The 26,932-nt window shown below is 39.3% G+C and overlaps 2 protein-coding genes across 3 annotated transcripts; one reads left to right on the top strand and one right to left on the bottom strand.

Annotated features, from left to right (window-relative positions):
* The first annotated feature begins 11,248 nt into the window (after positions 1-11,248).
* Positions 11,249-14,204, top strand: LOC120113089 (cytochrome P450 71AP13-like). Its single transcript, XM_039133839.1, has 2 exons — positions 11,249-12,222; positions 13,424-14,204. The coding sequence occupies exons 1-2, from the start codon at positions 11,317-11,319 to the stop codon at positions 14,036-14,038; spliced, it is 1,521 nt and encodes a 506-aa protein (XP_038989767.1). The 5' UTR covers positions 11,249-11,316; the 3' UTR covers positions 14,039-14,204.
* Positions 14,205-17,104: 2,900 nt separating this feature from the next.
* Positions 17,105-26,572, bottom strand: LOC120113088 (rhodanese-like domain-containing protein 11, chloroplastic). Of its 2 annotated transcripts, XM_039133837.1 has the most exons (10): positions 26,361-26,570; positions 26,174-26,278; positions 25,009-25,116; positions 24,811-24,907; positions 23,306-23,345; positions 23,121-23,195; positions 18,008-18,095; positions 17,784-17,851; positions 17,483-17,555; positions 17,105-17,399 (listed from the first exon to the last, which is right to left on the bottom strand). In XM_039133837.1, the coding sequence occupies exons 1-10, from the start codon at positions 26,493-26,495 to the stop codon at positions 17,316-17,318; spliced, it is 873 nt and encodes a 290-aa protein (XP_038989765.1). In that variant the 5' UTR covers positions 26,496-26,570; the 3' UTR covers positions 17,105-17,315. The 2 variants fall into 2 exon arrangements, with proteins under 2 accessions (XP_038989765.1, XP_038989766.1); XM_039133838.1 differs by lacking the exons at positions 17,784-17,851; positions 18,008-18,095 and having other exon boundaries at positions 17,130-17,399; positions 26,361-26,572.
* Positions 26,573-26,932: the final 360 nt, after the last annotated feature.

The following is a 26,932-nucleotide window of genomic DNA, read 5'->3' as shown; positions in this document are numbered from 1 at the left end:
CTAAAACTAGTAGAGGTGCAAATGGGTCACGTTGACCCATGACCCGACCTGAGTAAACCCAGTCCGATCTTTTTTAAACGATCCGTGGGGCCGGGTTGAGTTCTAAAATTAGACCCAATTTATTTTCGGAGCCGAGTCTAGGTTTTCGAAATTCTAGCCCAACCCAATCTGATCTGTTTGAAATTAAAATTTAAATAATTTTGATTTGACCATAAACTTGAGTCCATTTTTGAAATAGTTTATGCTAATGAATAAACTCTAGTCCAAGTGCCATCTCTTGGCTCGATGACCTCACCATCAGTGCCCTCCTCCCTCGCCTGACGGCGCCCTTCCACAACCCCTGAAGACGAAGGAGGAAGAGGAGGAGAATAAGGAGGGCATTGAGGAGTAGAGATGTTAGGGATTTGTAGGGGGGGCTGGGTCGGAATGGTTTGGGAAGGGGTTAGGGATTTTGAGATGATTAGAAATTTATTTGGAGGGGGGGGGGGGGGGGGGGGGGGGCAATTGCCCTCCGATAATGCTTTCTAAAGCATCATGGGGGGAATTGGCCTCTGACGACACTTTGTAAAGCGTCGTTTTAGGGGCGATTAGGCCCCGGACGATATTTTCTAAAACGTTGACTTTGGGGCGAGATAGACTACTGACAATGTTTTTTAAAGCGTCGTCCTAGGAGGACGATTAGGCCTCCAACGATACTTTCTAAAGCGTTGCTTAGCGCACTAAGGCTTCCGACGATTGTTTTAAAAAGCGTCATATTAACTTAGGCTTTTGACGACGCTTATAAGTGTCGTTATAGCTATCTTTCCACTCCCGACACTTTTAAGCATTGTAATATACCAACGCTACCTGCCCGCGTTGCCAAAATTTGGCGCGGTGACTAAATTAGCGATGCTTTTGTATAGCATCGGTGGATTATTGTTGGAAAAGCCACTTTTTTCTGTAGTGAATCCTATACTATTTTGAGCTTACTTCTGGATTGTCTATCAATTACAAAGAGAGCTCTATATAGCCTATTGGTCTGGACTATAACATGGCATACGATTGTGCTAAATGGCTTCACTGCTCTTTTGCCCCCCTTCTACTTCAGTATCTTGGTTTACCACTATGTAGTGGTAGGCTTGCAAAGAGAGATTGGTTGTCATTTTTGAAGTGAATTGAAGCTAGATTAGCGACAAGGGTAAATACCTCTTTTTTTGGAGAAAAAATAATCCTCACTAATTTTGTACTCACTGCCCTTCCCCTCTATTTCATGTCCATTTTTAAATTACCGGTTTGGGTCGTCAAAAGAATTGAAAGATATAGAAGATCCTTCTTAAGGAGTGGTGATAAGAATGGTAAAGAAGCCTCCTGCAAAGTAAATTGGAGCACTGTTTGTCTTGGAAAGGAAGAGGGGGGTTTAGATGTCAAGAACATTAGTTAGCTTAATCAAGCATTACTTGGCAAATGGGGGTGGAGATATCTTACAAATGATTCAGACATTTGGAAAAGTCAGATGCATTTTACTTATCATAAAAAGGTGAAGCTATCTATGAATTAGAGGCCAAGTAAAAATTGTTCTAATTTATGGAGAGATGCAGTTAATGCTTTACTCGTATTATGGACTAGAGCAAAATTTCAAATTGGCAATGGTGAGGGAACACCCTTTTGGAAAGATTGTTGGATTTGTGATGCTTCTCTGCAAACCCTCTTCCCCAAGCTCTATGGAATTAACCGAAAAAAATAGGATGGTGGCTTGATTACGCCCAAAGAATAATGCAGCTGTCACAATATAGATTGGGAGGTCGATTTCATAGGGAGAAGGTAGAAACACTAAAAGAAACTACAAAACTAAGAAGAAATATCAAAACAGTAAAACATGATGTGAATGTTTAAAAATAAATTAAAATCAGATTATAGTAATGAAAAGATGTAACCAGAATTAACGGCAGCAAAGCATCAGGAATCCCTCACTTGAACCAAGTAATTCCATTTATATTTGATCCATTGGATAACTCAATTAGAGATCATAGCACCACATTCTCTAATCGGAAGATATAGCATTATAATCAAAATATTTAGAGATAATTCTATAAAATCATTCTTCTCTTTTAAAACTAAGGATTGTTTCTTAGGCAAATTGCAAGAATTTTAGCCACCAAGTTGTACATTGTATTACATAGACTACAGGTCTCTAATGATTTCGCACGGTAGGCGTTTGACAAAAGTTGTCTTCCATGCCTCTGGCATTGGACTTCTTATAAAGCACTCTTTGATAGCTTTGCAAATATCCATGCCAATGATATTCCAATAACCGTTGCAGAGACCAAGTGAGAAACCATCAGGCCCATGAGATCCGTTGGAATCCATATATTTTAGAGGTGCCATAACTTCCAGTAATTTCTGCTAAGAGCCATTGTCTGTCTTCTTTATCCAATTTATTTCTCGGAGGTGGGAGACTAGGTGGTACTGTGGGTGGGTCCTGGTTCCATCTGCTAACAAAGTTTTGCCAAGCATCATTGCTAGACCCCGACATCCCCTTTCGCCTCACCACCGACATGTTTTGTCGATCATGTTGGCGCTGTGCGGAAGCGTGTGGATCCCTGATAACCGCTAACCTAGAGCGTCCTCTAGGGCGTCAGGCCGCATGGAGAAAGAAAAAAGAAGAGATGAAGAACCACAATCACAAACTAGGGTTTTTGTGGAGAAGAAGAGGAAGAGAAGAGAGAACGTGGGAGAAGTTTTCTGGCGGCTCTTATTTCTCCAGGAAATAATACAAGTGACCCTCTCTCTCAACCCTAAAACTGATTATATCAAGCCTTTATATAGGCTCCCAATTTTAGTCTAATCCCAAGCCAACTCAATCTCCTCCTAAGTCACATTAGAAAGCACTCAATACAAGTCCATGACTTACATGCTCTCTCCCCTTGAGTCTAAACCTAGCCCAAGAATGACTTAGACCCTTAGAAACTTAAATCATGAAATCCCTAAGCCAGTCAAAGACCAAAAATTTTCGTTATTGATTGAATGGCATGCCTGGCACAGCACTGGAGTCGACCTCTCACAGATAGGTGTCGACCCCTCCTAAGATGACAGAGAACAGCTCTCTGTCGTCTCCCTGTGACTTTCTGGAGTCGATCCTTCCTTCACTGGGGTCGACCCCTAACAGTCAGGGATCGACCCCACCTAAGACCGACAGAAAAGTGCTCTCTATCGTCTCCCTGTGACTTCTTGGGGTCGACCCTTCCTTCACTGGGGTGGACCCCAGCTCTTCATGGGTCGACCCCCCAGCTTTCCATGAGTCGACCCTAGCCTTACAAAAACTGAATTTTTAGCTGGTCTTCCTTTGGATGCACCACACTTGAGCCTACAATCTCCACCTTGGCGCTCTAAAGCCTCTGCAAGCTTCTCCTGGTCCATCAATCTCATCAGCGCCACACGCCTGAGGAAGCCATCCCTTGGAAGAGTCTTGGTCAGTGCATTTGTCAAGTTCTCCTTCATATGAAATTTGGCTAGCTCCACTTCACGTTCTTCCACCAATTTTCTAATCCTGTGGTACCTGATGTTAATATGTTTGGTCCTCACATGATAGATCGAGTTCTGAACCAAAGATAATGCACTCTGGCTATCACAATGCACCCTGACAGCCTTCTGTGCAAATCTCATTTTCAATGCCAATCCTTTCAGCCATAGAGCTTTCTTGGCAGCTTCTGTGATGCCTTCTCTATCTGAAAGTCCTTCCTTGCATTGGAACACCCACTTGCATCCCATGGGCTTTTTTTCACTTGACAACTGCACCAACCGCCGAGTCTGATTTTTCTGAAGAGACTGCATCTCCTCTACCATAGCTTGGACCCACCTATCGCTATCCTGGTGTGCCAATGCCTCCTCATAGGTCTTCGGGTCTCCATTCACAGCAACCAATGCATAAGACATGGTTTCGCCAAAACCATACCTCTCCGGCTGCCACACAATCCGCTTAGGCTTGTGCAGTGCGACTCCGATGCTTCTGCTGGGATCTTGTTCTTCCCTTTGCACATCTCGTCTTCGAGTTAGCATCTCGCTCCTCTCCACATGTGGAGGCACCTCTAACTGGTGCTCCACCTGAATTTCATGTCCTTCTGGTGCACCTACAAAAGGTAAAACTGAATAAGAAGTTAACTGTCCAATCCTGTCCGGTTGGTTCTCCCCCCGCTCTTCTTCCACCTTTTGCATCTTTAGGAAGAATTCTCATCAAAGACCACATCCCTACTGATAGTTGTCTTCTTCTTCAACGGATCCCACAGTCGATAACCCTTGACTCCACGCAGATATCCTATGAACACCATCTTTCGTGACTTGGCATCCAACTTGCTCCGCTCACTGGGATCTATATGCACAAATGCCGTGCACCCAAATACTCTAAGATGACCAACCTCCACCTTTTTTTCAGACCATAGCTCCTCTGGAATCCTCCCATCTAGCTTTGTATGAGGAGATCGATTCACCAAGTAGCAGGCTGTGTCTACTGTATCCACCCAAAACACCTTGGGAAGCCCTGTCTGCAATCTCATACATCTAGCTTTCTCCATGAGAGTCCTGTTCATTCTTTCGGCCACCCCATTATATTGAGGAGTCTTCCTTACTGAAAATTGCCTCTTGATCCCACAATCTTCGCAAAATTTCAGAAACTCCTTACTTGTGAATTCGCCACCATTGTCGAACCGCACACACTTCATGCAGCATCCCTTCTCCTTCTCTACCTCTGCCCTCCAGGCTTTGAACTTAGAGAAGACCTCTGACTTTTTTCTCAAGAAGTACACCCAAACTCTCCTTGAAAAGTCATCAATAAGGGTTAGAAAATATCTTGCCCCATTACTAGCTGTGACCGGGGCCGGTCCCCAAACATCCGTGTGCACTAGCTCCAGGGTACCTTCGTTGCGTGTAGTACTGATGGAAAACTTCACCTTGTGTTGCTTTCCTAACTGGCAAGGCTCACACATCTCTGAAACTCCTCCATCCAGATCTGATATCAGTCCATCTTTGCTCAGCATCTTCATACCATGATCTCCCATATAGCCAAGGCGGTAATGCCACAACCGTTATGCTTCCTGCTGGCCCTGTGCCACTGCTGCTGTTTCGGGTCCCCCACACACCACGGACCCTTCCATCCTGTATAAATTATTCTCCAACCTCCTCCCCTTCATCACAACCATGGCTCCTGTGGATATATTCAAAATACCACTCCTGGAATAGCAACTAAAGTTGTAACCATTCTTCTCCAAGTAGCTAAGTGACATTAGATTCTTTTTCAGATTCGGGACGTGCTTTACATTGGTAAGAGTCCGCACCATCCCATCAAATATCCTCACCTTGATGGTCTCAATGCCGGCCACCTTGCAAGGATGATCATCTCCTAGTGTCACACTCTCCTCATCGATTTTGGTGTATGTAGCAAACCAAGACCGTTTTGGTGTGTAATGATGAGAGCAGGCTGAATCCATTGTCCAGATATCCGTGTTGTTCCTGTGATCATCCGAAACTACAAAAGGTCATCGTCCACCTTGAGATCAGCCACGACACTGACTTAATCCTTGCCATTCTTCTCTTCCTGATGCTTCTTCCAAAGCGGACAATTTCGCTTCAAGTGTCCTACTTCATTGCACTTGTAGCATCTGAACTCTTTCTTACCTTTTCTGGACTTTGACCATCCTTTTTGCTTGCTGCATTCTTTCCCTCTCCCAGGCCTCTCTCCGACAGTAAGACCTTCTTGAGGAACTCCATCCTTTGTCAATCTTTTCCTTTGCTCATTGGATCTTAGCACAGAAATTATGTTTTCATAATTCAGCGTCTCCTTCCCATACAGCAAAGTAATTACCAAAGGATCATAAGAACCTGGCAGCGAGCAAAGCAAGAGTAGAGATTTATCCTCCTCTTCCATCTTCACCCCAAAGGTCTGCAAGTCATTGCAAACCTGGTCAAACCACTGAATATGAAGAACAATATCTCCACCTTCATGCATCCGAAGGCTGTACAATTGTTTCTTCAACATCAGCTTGTTGCACATATTCTTTTCCATATACATGGTATGCAACTTTGTCCATAATCCCTTGGGTGTCTTCTCCTCTAGGATGCTGTATAAGACTGAATCTGCTAAGCATTCTCTGATGGCAGCGCAAGCCCTTTTCTCCAAAGAAAATCATTCCTTATCTGTTATACCCTTCGGCCTGTCCTCCAAGGCCGAATCCAAATAATTCTTCACCAAGAGATCCTCCACCCGGACCTTCCACATAGAGAAGCTTTCCTTCCCATTAAACTTCTTAAACTCCACCTTCATGTTATTGTTCATGGTTGGCCTGACTACAATCACAAATAAACACAAATCTGATTTGAGAAATCACCTTGAAGGGAGATGAGCGGACTGCTTTCCTCTTGATGTCTTTCCTTCGTTTCTTCTTTCCCACGCCAAAACCTCGATCTGATACCAATTGTTGGCGCTGTGTGGAAGCGTGTGGATCCCTGATAACCGCTAACCTAGGGCGTCCCCTAGGGCGTCAGGCTGCGTGGAGAAAGAAGGAAGAAGAGAAGAAGAACCACAATCACAAACTAGGATTTTCGTGGAGAAAAAGAGGAAGAGAAGAGAGAATGTGGGAGAAGTTTTCTGGTGGCTCTTATTTCTCCAGAAAATAATACAAGTGACCCTCTCTCTCAACCCTAAAACTGATTACATCAAGTCTTTATATAGGCTCCCAATTTTAGTCTAATCCCAAGCCAACACAATCTCCCCCTAAGCCACATTAGAAAGCACTCAATCCAAGTCCGTGACTTACACACTCTCTTCTTGAGTCTAAACCTAGCCCAAGAATGACTTAGACCCTTATAAACTTAAATCATGAAGTCCCTAAGCCAGTCAAAGACCAAAAATTTCCGTTATTGACTGAATGGCACGCCTGGCACAGCGCTGGAGTCGACCCCTGCAGATCAGGGGTCGACCCCTATACTTCAGGGGTTGATCCCTTGCAGACAGGGGTCGACCCCTCCTAAGACGACAGAGAACAGCTCTCTATTGTCTCCCTGTGACTTCCTGGGGTCGACCCTTCCTTCACTGGGGTCGACCCTAGGGGTTGACCCCGGACTGTTAGGGGTCGACCCCACTTGAGACCGACAGAGAAGTGCTTTCTGTCGTCTCCCTGTGACTTCTTTGGGTCGACCCTTCCTTCACTGGGGTCGACTCCAGCTCTTCATGGGTCGACCCCAGCTTTCCATGAATCGACCCCAGCCTTGCAGAAACTGAATTTTCAACTGGTCTTCCTTTGGATGCGCCACACTTGAGCCTACAGATCATTATCGCTAGATCATCGTCGGTCCCTTCTTCTCCTCTTGACTTCCAACACTCTTGGCTCACGGTACTCACTGAAGATTTCAATTGAGCGTTTGCTAGAGTCTTAGATTCTCAGAGAAATTTTAGAAATTAATTGAATATATAGTCCGGTTTCACTCACAAAGTAAGTAATATAATCCTTTTTCTAGATTTATCGAAAAATTATAAGATTATTATATTAAATCATATTATTCATGTTGTATGAATTTGATGAATGATATTTTATTACTAAATATGCTTTATTTTGGAATATTATGATAATGCATGCTTGGAAATATCGAACTTGTTCAATTGATTTCGATATCTTATGATTTGTTATATTTTTGTTGAAGTGAGATATGAACTGCATGATTGTTTTGAACTTTTAGCCTGACATGTTAAGGACCCTACCAATGGGGGCTAATACATTGGCACTTGATTTGTCCTGAAAGATTTATGTCACAAGAAGATGCGCGACATACCACAAGCAGATACGTAGTCCTGAAGGACTTTACCGTAAGATGATATGCAGACACCGCAAGAAGACATGCAATATCATGATCTGCCACAGAAAAAATGTGGTCATAGTTCATGGTTGATGGGATAAACATGGTGATTTGAAAGAATTTGAATTTATAAACAAAATTTGATTTTGAGAAAGATGGAATTTGGCATGGACAATGTTTTGATAAATCTACATACTTGAATTTGGTTTTGAATTAATGAACTACATTTGCTTATTTTTTTTAAATAATTTTATAATTTATTGCCTAATTATTTTAGTTAAAGTGTTCATTACTTACTGGGCTATCTAATTTATTACTTTATATCTTACTGTTTTTATAGATCTGAAAACTAAAATGGCACGAGATTATGATCGAGAGAGTGACTAGAGGCTGAATTTAATATTTTTAATTTAGATCAGGGTTTGACTAGAGTTTGATGTAATTTTTTTAAAACATTGTTGGTTTCGTGAGATATTAATATAGGATTCTAATTATTTAAATTAAAATTTTAATATTGATTATTTAAATTTATTCCGCTGCTTGTTTATTATATCCGGATGAGATGCCTTGCATGCTTATAGAAAGAGTTTTTTATGAGTATGCGGTGGTTGCCGCAATCTCTGGCTCGTGATTTCAGGTTGGGGGTGCAACACAAAATATCTTTTGCTATCTCAAGAACCTATTATACTCAGCCAATTTAGTAAGAAGTAGTAGAGCGCTATGGACCTCCAGAATTTGCTTTCTTTGATTAAAGCTCAACCAGCTCTGCCTCCAAATTCTATAATCTCACATGAACGTTTCCAACCGATCTGTTGTTCCACCTCCGCAGACCTACCTTGGTGTTCTTGAGTTTGTTGGTTACTTGAAACATGTACCGACCCAATCCAAACTTGGTTAAGAGAAATATCCAATCCAAACCCAACCGAATAATAATGCCCCAACCTGATCCAACTTTAAATTTTCAACCCAAACACAGTTTAGGCTGGATATGTTTAGGTCAAGTTAGATCAAGTCAATACAAGCAATATTCGATCCAGAAATCTATACCTCTCAGGTTTGTTTAGAATAAGACAACAAGAAGCTTGAATTGGGTTGGTTTAAATACTATAATGTAGAAATTTGGTTTGGATCCTGGCTGCCAAACTTTCAACCCAAACTTCCCCTACCTTGAAGTTGTGACGACAATTTCGAACCCTAGCAAAACCCAACAGTTAGGTTTATATTGGCCCAACCCAATCAAGTCAAGTCAGGTTTTGCTAAACTAGCTCAACTTGCACCATATTACTGCAGGTTAGGTATTGTCCAATGAAAAATGAAGTAGGCACTTTATGAGCTGTAGATTGCCTATAAGCTTGCCCTGCAACACGTAGGAGTCTAGAGATGTCTTGATTATATGGAAGCAGAGTTGGCCATGCTATTCCGTGGGTCATAAGATAAAAATGAGTATGTTTTATGAACACGGGTCCCTACAGTGTGCATGTGGCACTGCAGAGTACTGTAGGTCATGGATGGCCGCCATCAAGAGATAGACAGCTATCAAACAAGGTAGTCCATAAGTGTGTATCTTTTCATACACAGCGCATGTTGTTTAGTGGCCATTCATCTCCTGATGGTTGCCATTTAGAGATGCACAACACTCTGCGGTGCACGGGCCGTACTGTAGAGAATCTTGATTAATGTTTTATGGAGTTGTTATAGTTATACCTACAACCAATCAAAACTTATTACAAGTGCTTTCTGAGCTATCATTGTATTTATTTGCATAATATAAATATGGGAAAGCCACTTAACTGATAGCAAAAACAGTAGTACAAACAACAAATATAGCATAAAAATTTCTTAAATTAGCACAAATAACCAATGAATAGTGTACAAGAATTCTGCATTGATTTAATTGTGTACAAGAATTCAAAGAATCATTTGACTAAGAGGAAGACCAGCAATAGTTCAAGGATTTTTAATAACTTCTGATGCCTATGAATTTTCTCATACAATTGGCACCTCATAACGAAATCCTCTCTAATACTCCTCCTTGGACTTTTTTATAGAACTTTTCCCCAATTGTATGCCTTCAGAAGATTAGGCTAGTAATCCAAAATACCAACTCGTCACTATGCCCTTTTGCCATGGCTCACCATATTGCTTCCTAATTAAACACAATTGCTTTTATTCACTGTGCTTCTCTTTTTGGTAAAACGTAATTCCTTTATCTGGGAGCTTTCCATCGGATGCCATTGCACATGGTCTGTGATATGATAATGATAGTAATATGAAGACAAATTAAGACTGTGACGGCTCTCTGCCCTTACCTTTCTTTTATTATTATTTTTTGTTTCCACTAGAAAATTGTTGGAAAATATATTTGTCAACATCAATAAAAATTGAAAAATTTCTAGTACACAATTGGTCCATACTGTTGGCGGGGTTCGGGTTGCACGTTTTGCATAAAATAATGATTATTTTTTTTTTTTTTTTTTACGACACCGATGGTTGGATTATATTTTTCATAGGTCACTTTGATTTTTTTTTTTTTTTTGGGTCAAAACTTTGAATTTATTCAACCACTATGAATTTTGAAGCAATCTTTATACAGCCTACCTAACGGTAAATTTGTGCAAAGAAAAGATGATTCCTCCTTCCCGTTGAAAGTTACAACCCTGCCTCATAAGATTCCGTAGCTCCGCGACCATAGCTACCAACCAGTTAATTTGGTCGCATTCAGACTCTCTTACCAAATAATTCTATGCACGCATATCCGGTACATGATGGGATTATTATCTCTCTCATCTAGTGGACCGTACCCCTCCACAAAGGGTGCTGTCAATTTGCCCAGCCTCATCCACAAATCCTTTCCCCAAAAGTTCCCCTCCCATTATCAAAAGTCAAACGTGACGACAATGGGCCTTTGTCCTCGTCCCCTCGAGCCTCGAACTTGAAGGTGACAATTTTAACCCGCCTTTCGGATACCCAATCCGATCCAACTTCAATGGGACAAAATTTACCTAACTCATTTAAACTTGAGGCGAGCATGGATTTCAAAGCGGGTTCGGATAGGATGCAGATGATAGTATAACCCATTCGAAACCCAATTAGATATAAAATAATTTTAATTCACTCTTCTTTGATTCACTCGATAGATGATAGCGCACAGTCTTGTTCATCTTGATTGTCTCTCTCCTCCTCCCTCTTTTACTTCAAAAATTATTATTATTGAACTTAAAAAATATATATTCTACAAAAATCACGGCAGCCTATTTGAATCAAATATTAGATCGGACCCAATCCATCCAATCCGATTCATTTTATCTATCCAATCGGATTCCTATTATCTGTCTCATCTATTTTACCCGACTTGAGAGGGATATGAGGCAAGTATAGAAATATATTTTTAATAATAAAATGATTACGGATGTGAGATCAACCACTTCACCAAGCTCCACTTCATCGTATTTATACAGCTTTCCTCTGTGTTTCACCTCAACGGGGGAAATCTTCATGGCTCTCCTGGAATGGCCATCCACGGTCTTGATTCTAGCATCTACAGCACTAGTAGTACTCATGTTGGTTAGAACTCATCTGCCAAAGAAAGGGCAGACCAATCTTCCGCCCGGTCCTCCGCCGCTCCCCATCGTCGGCAACCTCCACCAGCTCGGTCGCATGCCCCACCTCTCCCTCCAACGCCTGGCTCATAAGTACGGCCCCATCTTCCACCTCACCCTCGGCCACATCCCCACCGTCATCGTCTCCTCCGCGAGAACCGCCAAGGAAGTCCTCCGCACCCACGACCTTCCCCTCTCGAGCCGGCCCCAGCTCCACGCCGCGAAGCAGCTCTTCTACGGCTGCACCGACATCGTCTTCTCCCCCTACGGCAACTATTGGCGCCAGATCCGCAAGATCTGCACCCTCGAACTCCTGAGCGCCAGGCGCGTGGAGTCGTACCGCCCCGCGAGAGCCGCGGAGGTCGACCAGCTCGTAAGGCGGATCGCCGCCGCCTCGTCGGGCCCGGGAGGCGCCGTGAGCTTGAGCAGGCTTCTGGGGTTGTACGCGAACGGCGTGCTGTGCCGGGCGGCGTTCGGGAGGGAGTTTGCGGAGGGCGGGGAGTACGATCGGCACGGGTTTCAGAAGATGCTGGAGGAGTACCAGGCTTTGCTTGGGGGGTTCAGCCTGGCGGACTTCTACCCATCCTTGGAGTGGGTGAATGCGGTGACGGGGATGAAGAGGAGGCTGGCGAGGACGTTCAAACGCTTTGATTGCTTCTTTGATGAGATAATAGAGGAGCATAGGAAGAGGAGGAAGAGGAGCGAGGAGGACAAGGATCTGGTGGATGTGTTGCTTGACATCCACCAGGATGGGAGCCTGGAGATGCCTCTCACCATGGATAACGTTAAAGCCATCATCTTGGTGAGTGAGACCTCATCTCTAGCTTCCTTATTTTAAAATAAGATTAAAGTTTATTTTCACAAATTTAGAAAAAAATATATCCATATGAATCAAAAAGTAAAATATATAAGAAAATAAAAAAAAATCCAACGTAGCAGTCTGCAACGCAGTTTCTGTATAATTAGCCATTAGGTCTATTTTATTTCTGATTTTATTTTTATTTGATCGAGCTTCTACTAGCTCCAGTCATTCCTTGTTTTTGGAGTGCTCGAACAAATCAATACATATAGTTTATTTGCTAGTGAGATCTGTAAAATTGGTCTATTTTATTTATTTATTTATATATTTTTAAATAAAATTAAAATTTATTCATACAATGTTAAAAAAATATATTCGTATGAATCAGAAAATAATATATATATATATAAATTATCCAACAAAGCATTTCGTAACATATATAGTTTCCACATAATTAGTCATAAGGTCTATTTTATTTCCGGTTTTATTTTTATTCGACCGAGCTTCTGCTTCAATCATTACTTATTTTTGGAGTGCTTGAACAAATCAGTACCTATAGTTTAAAATTTTTAAAATCAATAATGCAGAAGAAAGAGGATATTGCATGCGATTTCCTTTCTTTTTTTAATTTTTTAATCACGAAAACTCCACTAGTAGGAGTCCCTAACTTTTGTATACATACAAACGTACGTACGTATGTTTATAGATAGACACACATAGACACATATATATATATATTTACATAGATACATACATCAATGATTTGAGCTGTTGGATATGGTCTGCTATTTCTAAATTACTTATTATTAAAAAAAGTATGCAATTTAGAGACCTCTGACATATACATCGCTCATGCACCTATTAGTCCAAAATAGACGGTTTTAATAATATGAATATGCATGTTTTTTAATCACTGGATGCATATCTATAAATCACATGATATTTTGTCAGTACATAATTTAGAAATAGTAGACCCTATCTAACAGTTCAAATCATCAATACCAAGCTTCCAGTTGATCGGTTTTGACCAATTTTATTTGAACTGTTGCATGGGCTTCCCCATATTAGCTCCTGGGGTGGGAGGGTGGTTTTGGTGAAGGGTTCACGTACTGTCAAAATTGTTTTTGAGGTAGCCGGATGCAATGTCTGACCAACTTCCTTGTGATTCCTCGTACCCCAAATCCTGTGCTTCAATTTCTTGCAGGACATGTTTGCAGCCGGAACGGATACTACCTTCATAACACTGGACTGGGGTATGACAGAGCTGCTAATGAATCCAAGAGCCTTGAAGAGAGCCCAAGATGAAGTCCGTAGCATCGTTGGTGAGAGAAGAACAGTGTCCGAGGGTGATCTCCCCCACTTACATTACCTAAAGGCGGTGATAAAGGAGATATTCCGAATGCACCCTCCAGCTCCACTTCTTGTCCCAAGAGAATCCATGGAAGAAGTAACCATAGATGGATATCAAATTCCGGCCAAGACGCGAATATTCGTCAATGCTTGGGCGATCGGAAGGGACCCTGAATCATGGAAAAATCCACACGTCTTCGAGCCAGAGAGATTTTTGGATAGCTCCATTGATTTCAAAGGGCAGGATTTCGAGCTTTTACCTTTCGGGGCCGGGAGAAGAGGATGCCCGGCCATCACATTCGGCATGGCTAGTGTCGAAATTGCATTGGCGCAGCTTCTGCACAGCTTTGACTGGGAGCTTCCTCATGGCGTTAAACCTGAATATCTGGATATGAAGGAAGCCTTTGGGATAACCATGCATAGGATAGCTGAACTGGTTGCTGTTGCCAAACCTCATAGTATCATCTGAGAGGCCTCTACATACAAGGCTATATAGCTGATACCAAAGAGATACCTTTGGTGGTGTAAGTAGGTTGGCAATGTCATAACTAATGCTTTGTGCATCTATATATAAATCTCATCGAAGCTGATAAACTTGATATATTAACATCCTCATCCATATTTTATTTCTCTAATGGGAGGTAGAATAGAAAGATAGCTACTGGCATGGCAGTGTGCTGATAGGATCAGCAAGGTATGCACAAATGAGATGGAAGCCTACAAACCATAAGGTGTCAGTCCAATTAGTTATATATTGAGCAAATTGTCCAATTCTTTTGGAGTTCTATTGGACCAACATCTTTTGCCATATGAGAAAGAACCAAAAGGAAAAAGGAAAAAGGACAAAGATGGCCTGCAACACAGGGATGTTCTCACTTCGAGAGACAGGAGGAAACAGCTGACGATTGGTTCTGATGAAATCACCTAATTTTTAGTTGTTAACTCAGCCATCTCCTCCCGACCCAGCTCGCCATCACGTCTCTCTCTCTCTCTCTCTCTCTCTCTCTCTCTCTCTCTCTCTCTCTCTCTCTCTCTCTCTCTCTCTCTCTCTCTCTCTCTCTCTCTCTCTGAGATATGCAAATGGGGCGGCCATGACCTATAACCCAATCTGATTAAATCCAATCCAATTTATTTTACATGACCCGTGAGGCCGGATTGGATTTTAAAATTGAACCCATTCTATTTTTAGAGCCGAGCCTGAGTTTTCTGAATCTGGCCCAACTCAACCAGATCCTTTTGAAATTAAAATTTAAGTAATTTTGACTGGACCATAAACTTGAGTCCATTTTTGAAATAGTTTATGCTGATGAATAAACTTAAGGGGGCTTGTTCATGGATGCCAACTATTTCACTTTATAATTTATTACCTCAATTAATTGGATGGAGACCAAAACCTCCTATTATCTCGTAAAAAATGTCATTGTTGTTTTTCTTCAAAATAAATTGGTTAGCAAGCACATCTATTACATACATTGAACTAAAGAATGAGAACCGAAAATGGATAGTTTGGTATGTTATATATACCTTGTTCTGATCATTTCAAGATATTAGAAGAAATTGAATAATTGTTTGATATTAAACACCTTGTCATATAAATAATTCTAGGCAATAGAGATTGTTTTTATATACAGTATCATTCTAATTTTATAAGTAAGAATAACCTAACACTTATGATAATATCTTTCCCATTATAGTCTTCCCAAATCCTATCATTCCTGCATAAACCTATTATCCAACTATGACTGCTACAATGTCAACCATTTCTTGCTCAATTTATGAAAAAAGAAACCATCTAGTGCTTCATAACATCTTCAATGGGATAAGAGAGTTTGAAATATCCAAGCTAGAGACTTTGAAATCTTGTCTAAAAAGAAGAAGCAAAGAGGGACCCGTTCTCACCGGCCATGTTTAGATCTAGAGGAGAGGAGAAAAGAGATCATGATTCCAAAAGATTGCCAACTTGAGCTCCACTATATAATATTAAACTAAAATGAGAGTGAGAAATAAAAGCACAAAAAAAGGCATGAACGCAATTAAATCTATTCAATCAAAGCTGCCTTGTGCGGCTATTAGCTATTCAAAGCAAATTGGATGACAACATAAAAAGAACTGCAGTACTACAAAGATTTGAGTTAGATGCAGCTTATATAACTCGTATAAAAGGTATTTTTCAAAGAATTTGAACAGAGGCCTTGCAAAGAGGGTTAGTATTTTTCTTATCAATCTGTACACTGCTATGAATAGTAACTGCTTTTGCTCTTTTCATTCAACGAGCACATAATTATGGTCATATAGCTCTCTACAATCACTTCATCTCAGAAATAAAAGTTTTTTGGATAGAATTAAGTTTCCAGTTAGGGTTAGGGCCTAAGGAATTTGGGTTTCGATTAAGATTACATTTTTGGGTGGGTTATGATCTCAATTAGAAAAGGTATGATGAGGGGTTTGTATAGGACAAAGCCACACAAAAAGAGGGATAAGATTTGCAAAGGACGGAGCCATAGAAAGAGATAGAGGAAGAGGGATGAAGAGAAAGATCGTCCAAAAAGAAATATGAAAGAGGAAAGCCTCATCTGAAGTCGAACTAATCTTTCATGGGCACCACTAGTGAGGAACCTGGCTACCTTTTGACAACCCACCTACTTGGCTACTTCTTGACAGATCTTTGAATTGAGGGGAGAAGATTGGAGATCTAAAAGAATGAAAGTATCAAAGCTTTGATCAAATCTTAGAGAAGAGGAAAGGGCAATCAAGGTCAACAATGGTGCTCTTCCTCTTCACCTCTTCTGTAATCACTGAAACCCTACAATCCCAATTTCAAATTCAAGAACTCTCCAAACGAGCATCGATAACTAAGTTTGAATAAAACACCAAGGGATGTTTCTTCCTAGCTAAAACAGATAAATAGATTGAGATTGATAAGTTTAACCCAACTCGCCCTAATTATTAAACAAGTTAAATGAGTTAAATGGAATATTACCCTAAAAATGAAATCTAACCCATTTAATAAGCATGTAAAGATGGGTCAATTTGTTTATGACCCATACCTATTTAGCCCAAACTTAAAGCTAATCATTGCATATGGGTCAGATTGATAGGTTGAGTCATTATTTTTTGGTCATTATAGGAAGGGTCAAGTGAGATCTTGTCATTATTTGCCAACTCTAGTAAAAATACAATTTTTACTAAATAAGATTATTATAATTATAATTTTTATTTAATTTACAAGTATAATTTTTTTTTTCTAATCCAATGATTTTGTTGAAGACTACACAATAATACCGTGAAACAAATCACGTTGACCATCATTTACCAAATCAAAAACATGCCCCCTGTAGACATTTTTTATTTCCACTTTTTTAAAAAAAAAGTTTATATTTTTATTTTTTATTTTGATTGCTACCAACGATATAAAATTTCATTTTGAGAGAGCTATCTTCGACTTTCATTTATCATAATTGTGAGTTCCGGTCCCAATATTTTCTAGCCAGCATTTTTTTATTGTTTGTTAATTGACACATTAATAAGAAAATAGTAGCCCAACTAATAGAAAAGACATCAATCAGAAGAGCTAAAGGAGATCAGCTGCAGACAGATACTTACATTCCACAAAGGAAAATTTTTCCGCACAACAAACAAAACTGAGATCATAAACAAATCTGATCAAATGATAAATAACAAACTCATAGGCTTTCAAAATGACAAACATATCCTCCATGGTGCACGGTGGGCGAGAGGTTAGGGTCTCAATGAGACCTCAGTTCTTGAAGTAAAGGTCCAAGCTTTTGAGCCCCAAGAAGTAAGGCATCTGCTATAAGGATAAGTCCGACCTGCGGGACCAAAGAAACGTAGGATATTTTTTCCCTCTGGAATAATTGAAATTATTTTTTTCGTTCACAACATAAAAATTTACCAAGCGACCGGTGAAGACTAATCGATAAGCCCATCCTTCCTTAGCAGCTATAGCACGTTGCTGATCCGTCCAACTGAAAACAGAAAGAGGAAAGAAAAAAGAAATAAATATGCAGAAGTGTGCAAATGGACAACTTTATGATATTCTGAAATTATTGGAACTATTTTCTTTCATTGTCATTATGATATTATCAAATAAAGTTTTCAACCGGGTGTTCCTACTTTGTAAGCAAAAGCTAAAATATGGTGGGAAACCTAGGGGAATTTCAGTATAACTATGAAATTCAGGTCTGCAATCCTACCCAAGGAACTCAGAAACTCCACCAATTCCAGCAAGCTTGAAAGGTTGGGGGCCTTCCCATTGAAAATCCTATAACCAACAAGTATCAAACTATTATAAAAAAAATTAAATGACCCAATAAAAGACATCCTAATATGAATGAATAGAAGCAAAGATTTATGCTTGTGCATGGCCGGTCCCCATGCACACACGTACAAACAGTTCATTTTCATCAACATATACTACCTCATCTTCAGCAGCTTCCAAACCTCCTTGTACCCAGAATAAGTTTCTGAAACCCGCATTGTAAAGTTGTTCGCAAGCAGCAAGAGATCTACAGATGTGAAGCAAATCTAGAGGGTAAACACTCAGTTGATGTAGCCTTCTACTATTAAACTCATAGTGATGCATCTAGATGCCCTAGTTAAATGTTTGACTGTGGAAAACTTGAGAAAGGATAATAAAAGACATTAAGAAGGAGAACTAGCACATTTTATACAAGTACCGCTTGGTCAATCATCCAACACATAAATCTGCACATTGTATTGCAGAAGGTAATGTAGATGAGCCTGAGAGACTCAGGATGGGGAGTGTTTGCAAATTGTGTCTTCAATCAGCAGAAATTGGGCTAGCCCTCCCATCTGAGGGAAGATTACAATAGCCAAATCTGACATATGATCAAGCTGAGATTGTAGAGGGTAGTAGCCACTTGAATACGGTATCCCAGATGAAGGATATGCATGCAGATCATACCTTGGTTGTATGGAATAAAATGCGATGTATGGTTTGGATACATATACATCCAGGGACCCTACTTTGCATGCTAGATTACCTGCAGTAGTGCCATATCCTGAACCATCTTGTGGGGCCTATCTCCTGTATGATACCGTATCATCATGGGCTCTAGGTCGTGCGTCGTGGTTTGTACCTTGTATGGCATGATGAGTTGCGATCTGACCAATGAATCGACCAAGATCATAGAATTGTGAGTTGTATGAACCTCCGTCATGTCTACTGCTACCTCCCTAGACACCTGATGCATCATCGGTCGAACTATCATTATCATCATCACTCATATCGCAAGATGATCTAGGCAACCAATTATCTAAGAGCTCATTGGACTCGAAATATGAGTGAATAGGCTCCTCATTCACTCTCTCCAATAGATATATAGTTCTTTTTCCTTTTCCTTTATTGTTACTCTAAAAAACTATTTTCCCTCATGCCCTACCTGCCTAGCTCTGCTTGGTGACTCGACTAGGCCCAGATCCTGACTAGCCCTACCTCTCTGACTGGATTGGCTACCATGATGACCTCTTCTTAACATTCCTTTTCATATCTCTTGGAGGATGTGCTGGACATAGAGCCTTGTAATGATGATCGGTTCCCTACTGATCTCTATGGTTGCTCGGCTAGCCTTGTCATTCTGTCTCCTTTTTCCTTTCTTGCTGCTCTAAGGAATTGCTTTTTTTTTGTGATGCCCCCACTTGTCTAGCTTTATTACAACTAGGCCTACCACCCTAACTAGCTCTATCTCCCTAACTGGATCAGGTACCATGATGACCTCGTCTTAACATCTATCATATATCTAGAAGAATATCTTGGACATAGAGTCTTGCGATGATGATCAGCTCCCATTGACTTCTGTGGTTGCTCGGCTGGTTATGAGCATGGCATGTATCATTCTACCTATTTCTCTGCATTTACTCCAGCATCCTTTGCTATGAAACTAGCCGATCAAGAAGGTGACCCTGGCTCATCAAGCTCTAATTGCTATCGTCCCTCAAGCCAACCAATCGTCGGATCCTTCTCATCATATACGAAATCATTGTGAAATAGATCATCAGTTTTTCAATGCATAAATCATCTTTGGATTTACAACATGTCATGAAATTATGCCAAAATGCAAATTTTGGCATAACTTTCCCTCATTTTCCTAATTTTTGCTTGTTTTAGGCATGAAAAAGAAAAAAACTGAGGAGAATGGGAAGAGACGAGGGGTTTATGCTTGAAGAAGATGGGATTTAGCTTAAAATCAAGTGAAAAATGATCTTCCCCTTTGTTTTCAACTTGATTTTCTTTTGAAGAAAAAGAGGTAGAGAAGGCCTATATGGATCATCTTGAATATGTTACTACCATACGGTAATAATTAATAGGGAAGTCATAGCATATCTTTATATTAGGAAGCGCACTGGAACAACCTTATTTCAGCATGAGATGCAAGATATTACATTATACCACAATAACAAAAATGATAAACATGTTTGGATTAGATCTTCTTGGTGGTACTTCACCCATGAGCCACCAATAACTTCATGACTGACACGGCACATCTTGTCTCAACAAGCCTACTAGAACACCTATGAGTCACTAACAACTTCATGATTGACATGGCACATCTTGCCTCATTAAGGCAACCAAAACAATACACTAATCCATTTACCTTGATAAGTCAAATGATGTTCCACTACAAGCAAAACAAGAACATAGAGATACTCGGTTGGTTATTCTAAACAACTTAGTATCGCCTTCACTTGCACATCACCAAGCTTTACAACAGTATCAAGGCTTGGATTTGTGGCAGATCAACCATCAACCATGACTTTGATGTTACTTGCTGCACTCTTGATATTTCACCAAACATCACTACGTTAACAATTACTTGAAGGTCTTAAGTATGCTTCCCATGGCAAGATTCCATTTTTTCCTTGTGAGAATAAACCTAACATGTATTTTGATAACCCCACCTTTAGCATTTTCTTTGATTTTATGCAAACTGACCCAATGGAAAAAATATATAATAGCTGTGTCTTGGGCCTTGAGAGGTACCCATTATTGTCAGGTAAATATTTCTTAAGACATTAACCATTTTCTAGGGGCATTACTGATTTATATGAATTTCAATTAACTGATAAGCTCCACCTTCACATACCTTTTCCAAGATATAGAGACCTTTCTAATTCGGATTGAATTTACCTTCTACATGGTGATCAATTATAATGGGCCTCCTTGTACTAGACAACTTTGTTGAAGGAGCGGATCATTGCCATCGGGTTGTAAGCTCTTGAAGTGGCATTTTCTTCAGTAGTTGTCCCTTATTATACTTCTGTCTTTAAGTATTGGCAACTCAACTTCGAAAGGGGAAATGACTTCAGTCAAAACTCAAAAATATCTACAATGAATACTATAGATTGAGTTGGTGTCCCTGGGTGGTCCAGCAGGCACAAATTCAAAGGCTTTATGCGTAGTCTTTTTTCTTCGTAGTCACCATTTCCCTTCGAAGTTTAGACAGTGCCTTGAAAGACCTCCACCATGCCATTTGGCCTTACATCATATTTACCAGAGTAAAATCAATCAATTCAAAGCAAAGAAGAGAATCCTCCAATCTTAAAACTTTTGAAAGATTGTTTTCAGATAACCTTATGATGTAATGTGCATTAAAATTCTTTCGATGAGATCAAACTGGACCACCTAGAGATATAGCCTGTGACCACAAGAAAAAATTTATGCCCTTTTGATCATGGAGCTTCAAGGGAGCAATCACATGAGTTACCAACAAAAGGTGCCTCCAGACTTCCTCAAGACTATTTTTGGCCATTGAACACATCCGGTTTCTTAATTGACTGGTTTTCTATCAACAAAGCCTGTTGGTTCTGAATGGCAGACTGAATTTTATTAAATAAGTCATCACCAAATATTTACTTTAACTGCATGAATGTTGAATTGAATCAAGGAATTGGCTTGTACTATTCTCTGTCCATTTTTGAAACTTCTTGAAGTAGACCTTACAAAACTATCAAAAATGTGGTAGGATCAATGGGATTCTTCCCTTTTTACCACATTACTTTTCTTTTTGAATTTCAAGCCATGTTCTTGTTAGGATTATTTAGGATACCATGTTCTAAACACTATGGGATGGGACCCTCCCAATTTTTTTGTGCAACAGGATGCCTCCTTGTATGGACACTCGAAACAGTGGATGTCTCTTCCTGTCCCAGTCCATTTCCCAACTTGTCCCGTTTTGACACTCGGAGTTAGGACACTAGGACACCCTGCTATCTTGCTTAAAGTCTAGGGAAGAAGTCACATTCTTGAGATATGGAAGACTGGAATCAGTCTTCATTCTGAAATTGAGTTGAATTTTGGAAGAGGGGTGATTTTTTTGCAGTGAAGTCCCTACAGCACCCCACCATCAGCAATGCGAGTTACATGTATCAACTGCATACTTGGAGCAGCTATGTTGATTATTAATAATGCTGAATTTCTTTTAAAATGTTTTACATCCTAGAAATCAGAGATTAAGAATCAGAGCTCTGTCAAATTCTTCTCATTGATGATGTTTGGCTTTTGATCTAGACTTATAACAAGTAAAATAATAGTCATGTTTTTTAAGTCCTTAGGACAGAATCATTGCCCAAAACCCTCTTTGCTTAAACTTCTCACCAGAATCTAGAAGTCTCTAATAGATTGGGATGAGAAAATCTCATCTTGTAAGATCTTTCCTCCCACTGGAAGCCTCAACTTGTCTTTATTTATTTTGTGCTAGTGCATTCTTTGTTCCTAATGCTACATAAAAATTGTAACATCCTATGCACTAGCTACCCGCAAATGCATTACTTCAACTGCAATAAATTACAAGATCTTTTTCTTTCACTCCACAGTGATGATCTCCTGATCGTAAATCAATTGACTCTTTCAACCTAGTTGCTTTGCTAGGCTCATACAGAATGTAACAACTCTAACCGGTGAACCTTTTCATGTTCTCTGCCTATCATTCTCCAAACTAAATACCATGTCACCAAAATCCCCATTAACTTCTGGAACCCATCAGTCCTGGCATCTACCGTGCCTTCCCTTACTATTCCTATGTTTTCTTTTTTATCTTCACAACCTATTACCTATGCTCAGCCTGACCAATCTTCACCTAGTCATCCTAAGAAACCAAGCTTGGTACTTTAGTTTCAAGTTACAGATAACTTGAGAAGTTTCAGGCAAACCAAATTTCGGTATCAAGGAATCCCATCAACTTATTAGCACCTTATCACCCATATATTCCTACAATGATAAAAGAACTAAAACTTTCCGTTGTACTTGAAAAGATTAATGGTGAAACAAAAATACAAAGACAAGTATGCATATATAAAACAAAAGAATTAAATAATTACATGAGTAATAGAATTGGAATAGAATGGCCATATTTGAAAGATTTTATATTGTACCATAATAAGATAATATTGGAGAAACAACCACAACAATTTAACACGAACCCAATATAAAGAGCATTTAAGATTATAAGGAGAGTTTAGTAAGCTAAAGCAAATTTGTCTGCAAAGACTAATATGCATGGGAAAGATACTACCTTAGACCCTTTTGACACGCAACAATAATGTCAGAGTCCTTGGGAAATTTCTCCTCAACCTTTCCTATGAAACCCCTATAGCAATATAATAAATAAATAAGTAAACAAATAAAAAATATTTAACTATATAATGTTATAGCTTATATTACAATGATATCTGAGGTTATTTGATGTGAATAATATACTTATCAAATGCCAGCATAGGACTGCCACTCCACCAACCTCCTGCACAAATAACCACAATATAGAACTTCTTAAAAATCACAAAATTAGAATTTGACAAATTAAAAACATTTTTAGCATACCAAAAAGAAGACCATGAGCATCGAATAGAACTTCTAGAAATGGGCAAGCATGTTTCATGTATACTTGCATATCCTATTATTACATATAGTATTTATTTCATTAGCATATACAGAATTAAATTTAAAGTAATTATCTTCACTTGGGATTAGGAAAGGAGAGGAAGGCGTAAGGTAACATAGGTGCTGGTTGTGAGAAAAGATACAGAAAAGCTAGAAATAACATCAGAGATGGGCTAAAAAAAGGAACATTTGGCGAATGAGGATCCATAAGGCTGGACTGTCATTGTATTTTCACATAAGATGAATGAGAATTATTTTATTTGACAGCTAAAAGGAGACTGATTTTTATGCAAATCATCAGTATTGGTTGAAATATTGGTAACCTTACTAATCTAAAGAATGCTTTCATGGTATACATCTATCAAGATATTCTTCTTGATATGAAAAAAGGTGAAGTTGCTATTCAACAATTCAGAGAATAAATATTTTTGAACAGGAAAATTTGAGAAGAATCTAATCCAGGTTTTGTAGCTAAAATTATGGACTCATGTAGGGCCTAAATCTTCAACCTTAATTATTAAGGCCTGGTCAATATCCACTATTGTCATGTGGAATGATACAATAAAACAAATTCTCCAAGTTTTTGCTTGATTAAAATTCAGCAAACTCCAATTCATGTCATTTTTTGTTTACCTTTGAGTTTAAATATATGAATAATTTATTCAAATACGAATATACATATATATATATATATATATAATATTCAGGTAAACTTTCTCCTTTAAATGCCATCCCTAGATACAGCTAATAATTTTCATACAAAGCTGCTGCACATGGTCCATCCTTACACATTTAGCCGATGCCCATTCCCTGCTAGCTGTGTTCACCTATGCTAAATTTTTATCATTTGAAAAGAAAGAAATTTATGCTTCCAATTAAATGGGTTTACATATGACGTATGTCACAATTCACAAATCAATTTAATAGCTCATAAAATAAATGGCCTAGACTAACGAATTGACCATGCAAGTTTCTAGTTTTGACCCTATTGTTCATGTATCCGGTGGAAATGATCATGACAATGCAGAAGGTAAGATTTAGAATTAGAGAAGTTTATCTGTGAAACAGACAATTGAATCATTTTAGCACGAATGAAAATCTTTAAACTGTAATAAGTTATCAAGATATTGCCATCTACACAGAGAACCCACTTGTTCATAAAACAAATATGAATTAACAGGGAACCAAAAATGTAATTAGGTTAACAAAAAAAGAGCAAAAAAATAATAACCAAAGGGCCAATCTAAAATAGTTCCATCTCTCCCACCGGAAAAGAAAAGCCATATTAATCAATTGTATGGAAATTAAGTTGCTTGATGTAATACCCATAACAAAGTTGGTGATTTTCTTGGCAAGAGTCTGCATGTCAACAGAGCTGTCCACATCAAATATGGGTATCCAAGTAGAACCTTTTACCCATGCCTGCCCAGGAAGAAAGAAAGAAGAAAACACTTGAACATGATTTGAAAGATGATATTAAAGAACAACATGGAATTCTTCATTTACTTGATAGCCACACAAACCTTATTGTGTTCGGTTGAGGGACGGACATCAAGAAGGGTCTTGTTTGAAAGTTGGATTGCATATCCGGCTTCCCTTGGTGTAAGGACCTTAATTTTCTGCTCCCTAATCTTCAAACATAACATATGAAAATTTGAACAAATTCATTTTGTTTAACAACAAAAAAGCCCAATACTTGTATATAATCTCATTTCCATTTGCATTGTTTTCCTTTAATGTCACATAAAAATAACATAAAATGAGCAAAACATGTCAAAGTGCTGTTCCATAAAACATGGAACTTTGCTAGAGTCATTTATCCATCTCTGATATCCTTGGTTACAGCATGATACATATTAGAACTTCCTGTCAGTATGAACATATATATTTAGAAAAAAAATGGTCTTAATTATGGTAAGGGTATGGCTTAATTTATTCCTTGACACATTTCAGTTGTGTTTTGGGGGCTTGCAATTCACAGGTTGAGATGAGTCGAGCAGATTTAACCCTAAGTTACATTTAGCCTTCATGCAACATGTCTTCCTTAATCAAAAGAAGGATGAAAAGAAGAAAACGTAGAGGACAAGACCTAGATTTACAGAACACTCAAAAAATTATAGAAAAATTAATATTAATCATATAAATTAGTATGAGTATATATTACTTTATTTCCACCAATCCATATAGTATTTTTTCAGAATCTGCCAATACCGGTGCCACTGTAACTCTATAGTATGCTGTAGTCATTTCCACATCCATGTCCATGTTTAAAGGTGTGATTAAACAAAATAATTATTTTTTTGAGACAATAGAAAAGCAAATTTCTGCTATCATGTAATTTCCGACATGGTTGTTTGCATGTAGTTGCTTAATTATCAAGTGTACGAAGCAATTCTCATATGGAAACCAAAAAATGGTTACAATTTTACCCAAGGATATTAGTGTCCACCGATAATGCAAAATCATGAAATTTATATACAGGGAAAAGAAATTGTACGTTCCCTTCTTTTCCACCACAGAACATAAAAGAAAAAAAAAAACTGAATCAAGGATCAGGATGGAGCCAATGGAATGTTCCAGGTAGCCTTTTCCACTATTTGGGGCCTTTTAAAACCAGATTTTATATCCCTCAAAGCGTCTGAAGTACAGGAAAACTTTGAATAATTGCCAATAAAATTAAAAGAATACCAAAGCTTCCCATCTCCTCCGAGCCGCAACCATCTCTTTCGCCTGCCTCGCCTCCTCCTCTTCTCCGCCCACGGAGGCGCCCATTCTTACGGCAGCCCTCGACCTCTGCACCGAAAGAAAGAAATCCTTACTCCCCGGAAGATCAAAGTATGCGGGAAAAATTTGAAGGAAAAGGAGGTGGGAAAACCCCTCCAAAATTGGGAGAGCGCGGCCTTGGAATGGAGAGCAGACTGCTTCTCCCTCGGTGGCCAGCTCTTTGTCGCCAAGGAGCTGACGGAGAAATGGCGAGGGTGGTGGTGAGGGTTCGCCCAAAAGCCTCCATCTTCGAAGGGAGCAAAACAGCTCAAACTGGCATTGTGGGGTGATGATGATGGCTGGGGAGTTCCTCCGGCTCGCTCGCTTTATCTTCTTGGGCTCGTTTGGTTCGCGGGAAGCATTTTCCTTTCTAGGAATATGATTTCTGAAAAACAAATTCCTAGGAAGAGGATGCCTAGGAAAGTAATTTTGGCATGTTGGTTGACCATGGGAAAGTGACAAATTTCCAAGGTACTTATGTTTGGTTGGCCATCCACTTTCCTAGGAAAGTTATATATAATTCCTATTATGCCCTTAATAAAAATTAGGTTTTTAATGCCTCTTTAATGCTTCTTTAATGCTGAAAGGACTTTTTGGAAAAAAGTAAAAATGGAGTGATTCCCATCTCATGGGAAAGACTTTCCCATAAAATGTGGGAATCACATTCCCATGGGAATATAACTT

The sequence above is a fragment of the Phoenix dactylifera genome, chromosome 14 (assembly GCF_009389715.1).
Source record: "Phoenix dactylifera cultivar Barhee BC4 chromosome 14, palm_55x_up_171113_PBpolish2nd_filt_p, whole genome shotgun sequence".
NCBI classification, from domain to species: Eukaryota; Viridiplantae; Streptophyta; class Magnoliopsida; order Arecales; family Arecaceae; genus Phoenix; species Phoenix dactylifera.
The sequence above is the reverse complement of the archived record's forward strand: the minus strand, read 5'-3'. Positions and strand labels throughout refer to the sequence as shown.

Excerpts from the sequence above, each read along its gene's own strand:
- LOC120113089 (XM_039133839.1), top strand. The coding sequence starts at position 11,317 with ATGGCTCTCCTGGAATGGCCATCCACGGTCTTGATTCTAGCATCTACA. Across the intron at positions 12,223-13,423 it reads ACGTTAAAGCCATCATCTTG|GACATGTTTGCAGCCGGAAC; the intron begins GTGAGTGAGACC and ends AATTTCTTGCAG.
- LOC120113088 (XM_039133837.1), bottom strand. The coding sequence starts at position 26,495 with ATGGAGGCTTTTGGGCGAACCCTCACCACCACCCTCGCCATTTCTCCG. Across the intron at positions 26,279-26,360 it reads GCTCTCCCAATTTTGGAGGG|AGGTCGAGGGCTGCCGTAAG; the intron begins GTTTTCCCACCT and ends CTTTCGGTGCAG. Across the intron at positions 17,556-17,783 it reads GGAGTTTCTGAGTTCCTTGG|TTGGACGGATCAGCAACGTG; the intron begins GTAGGATTGCAG and ends TTCTGTTTTCAG.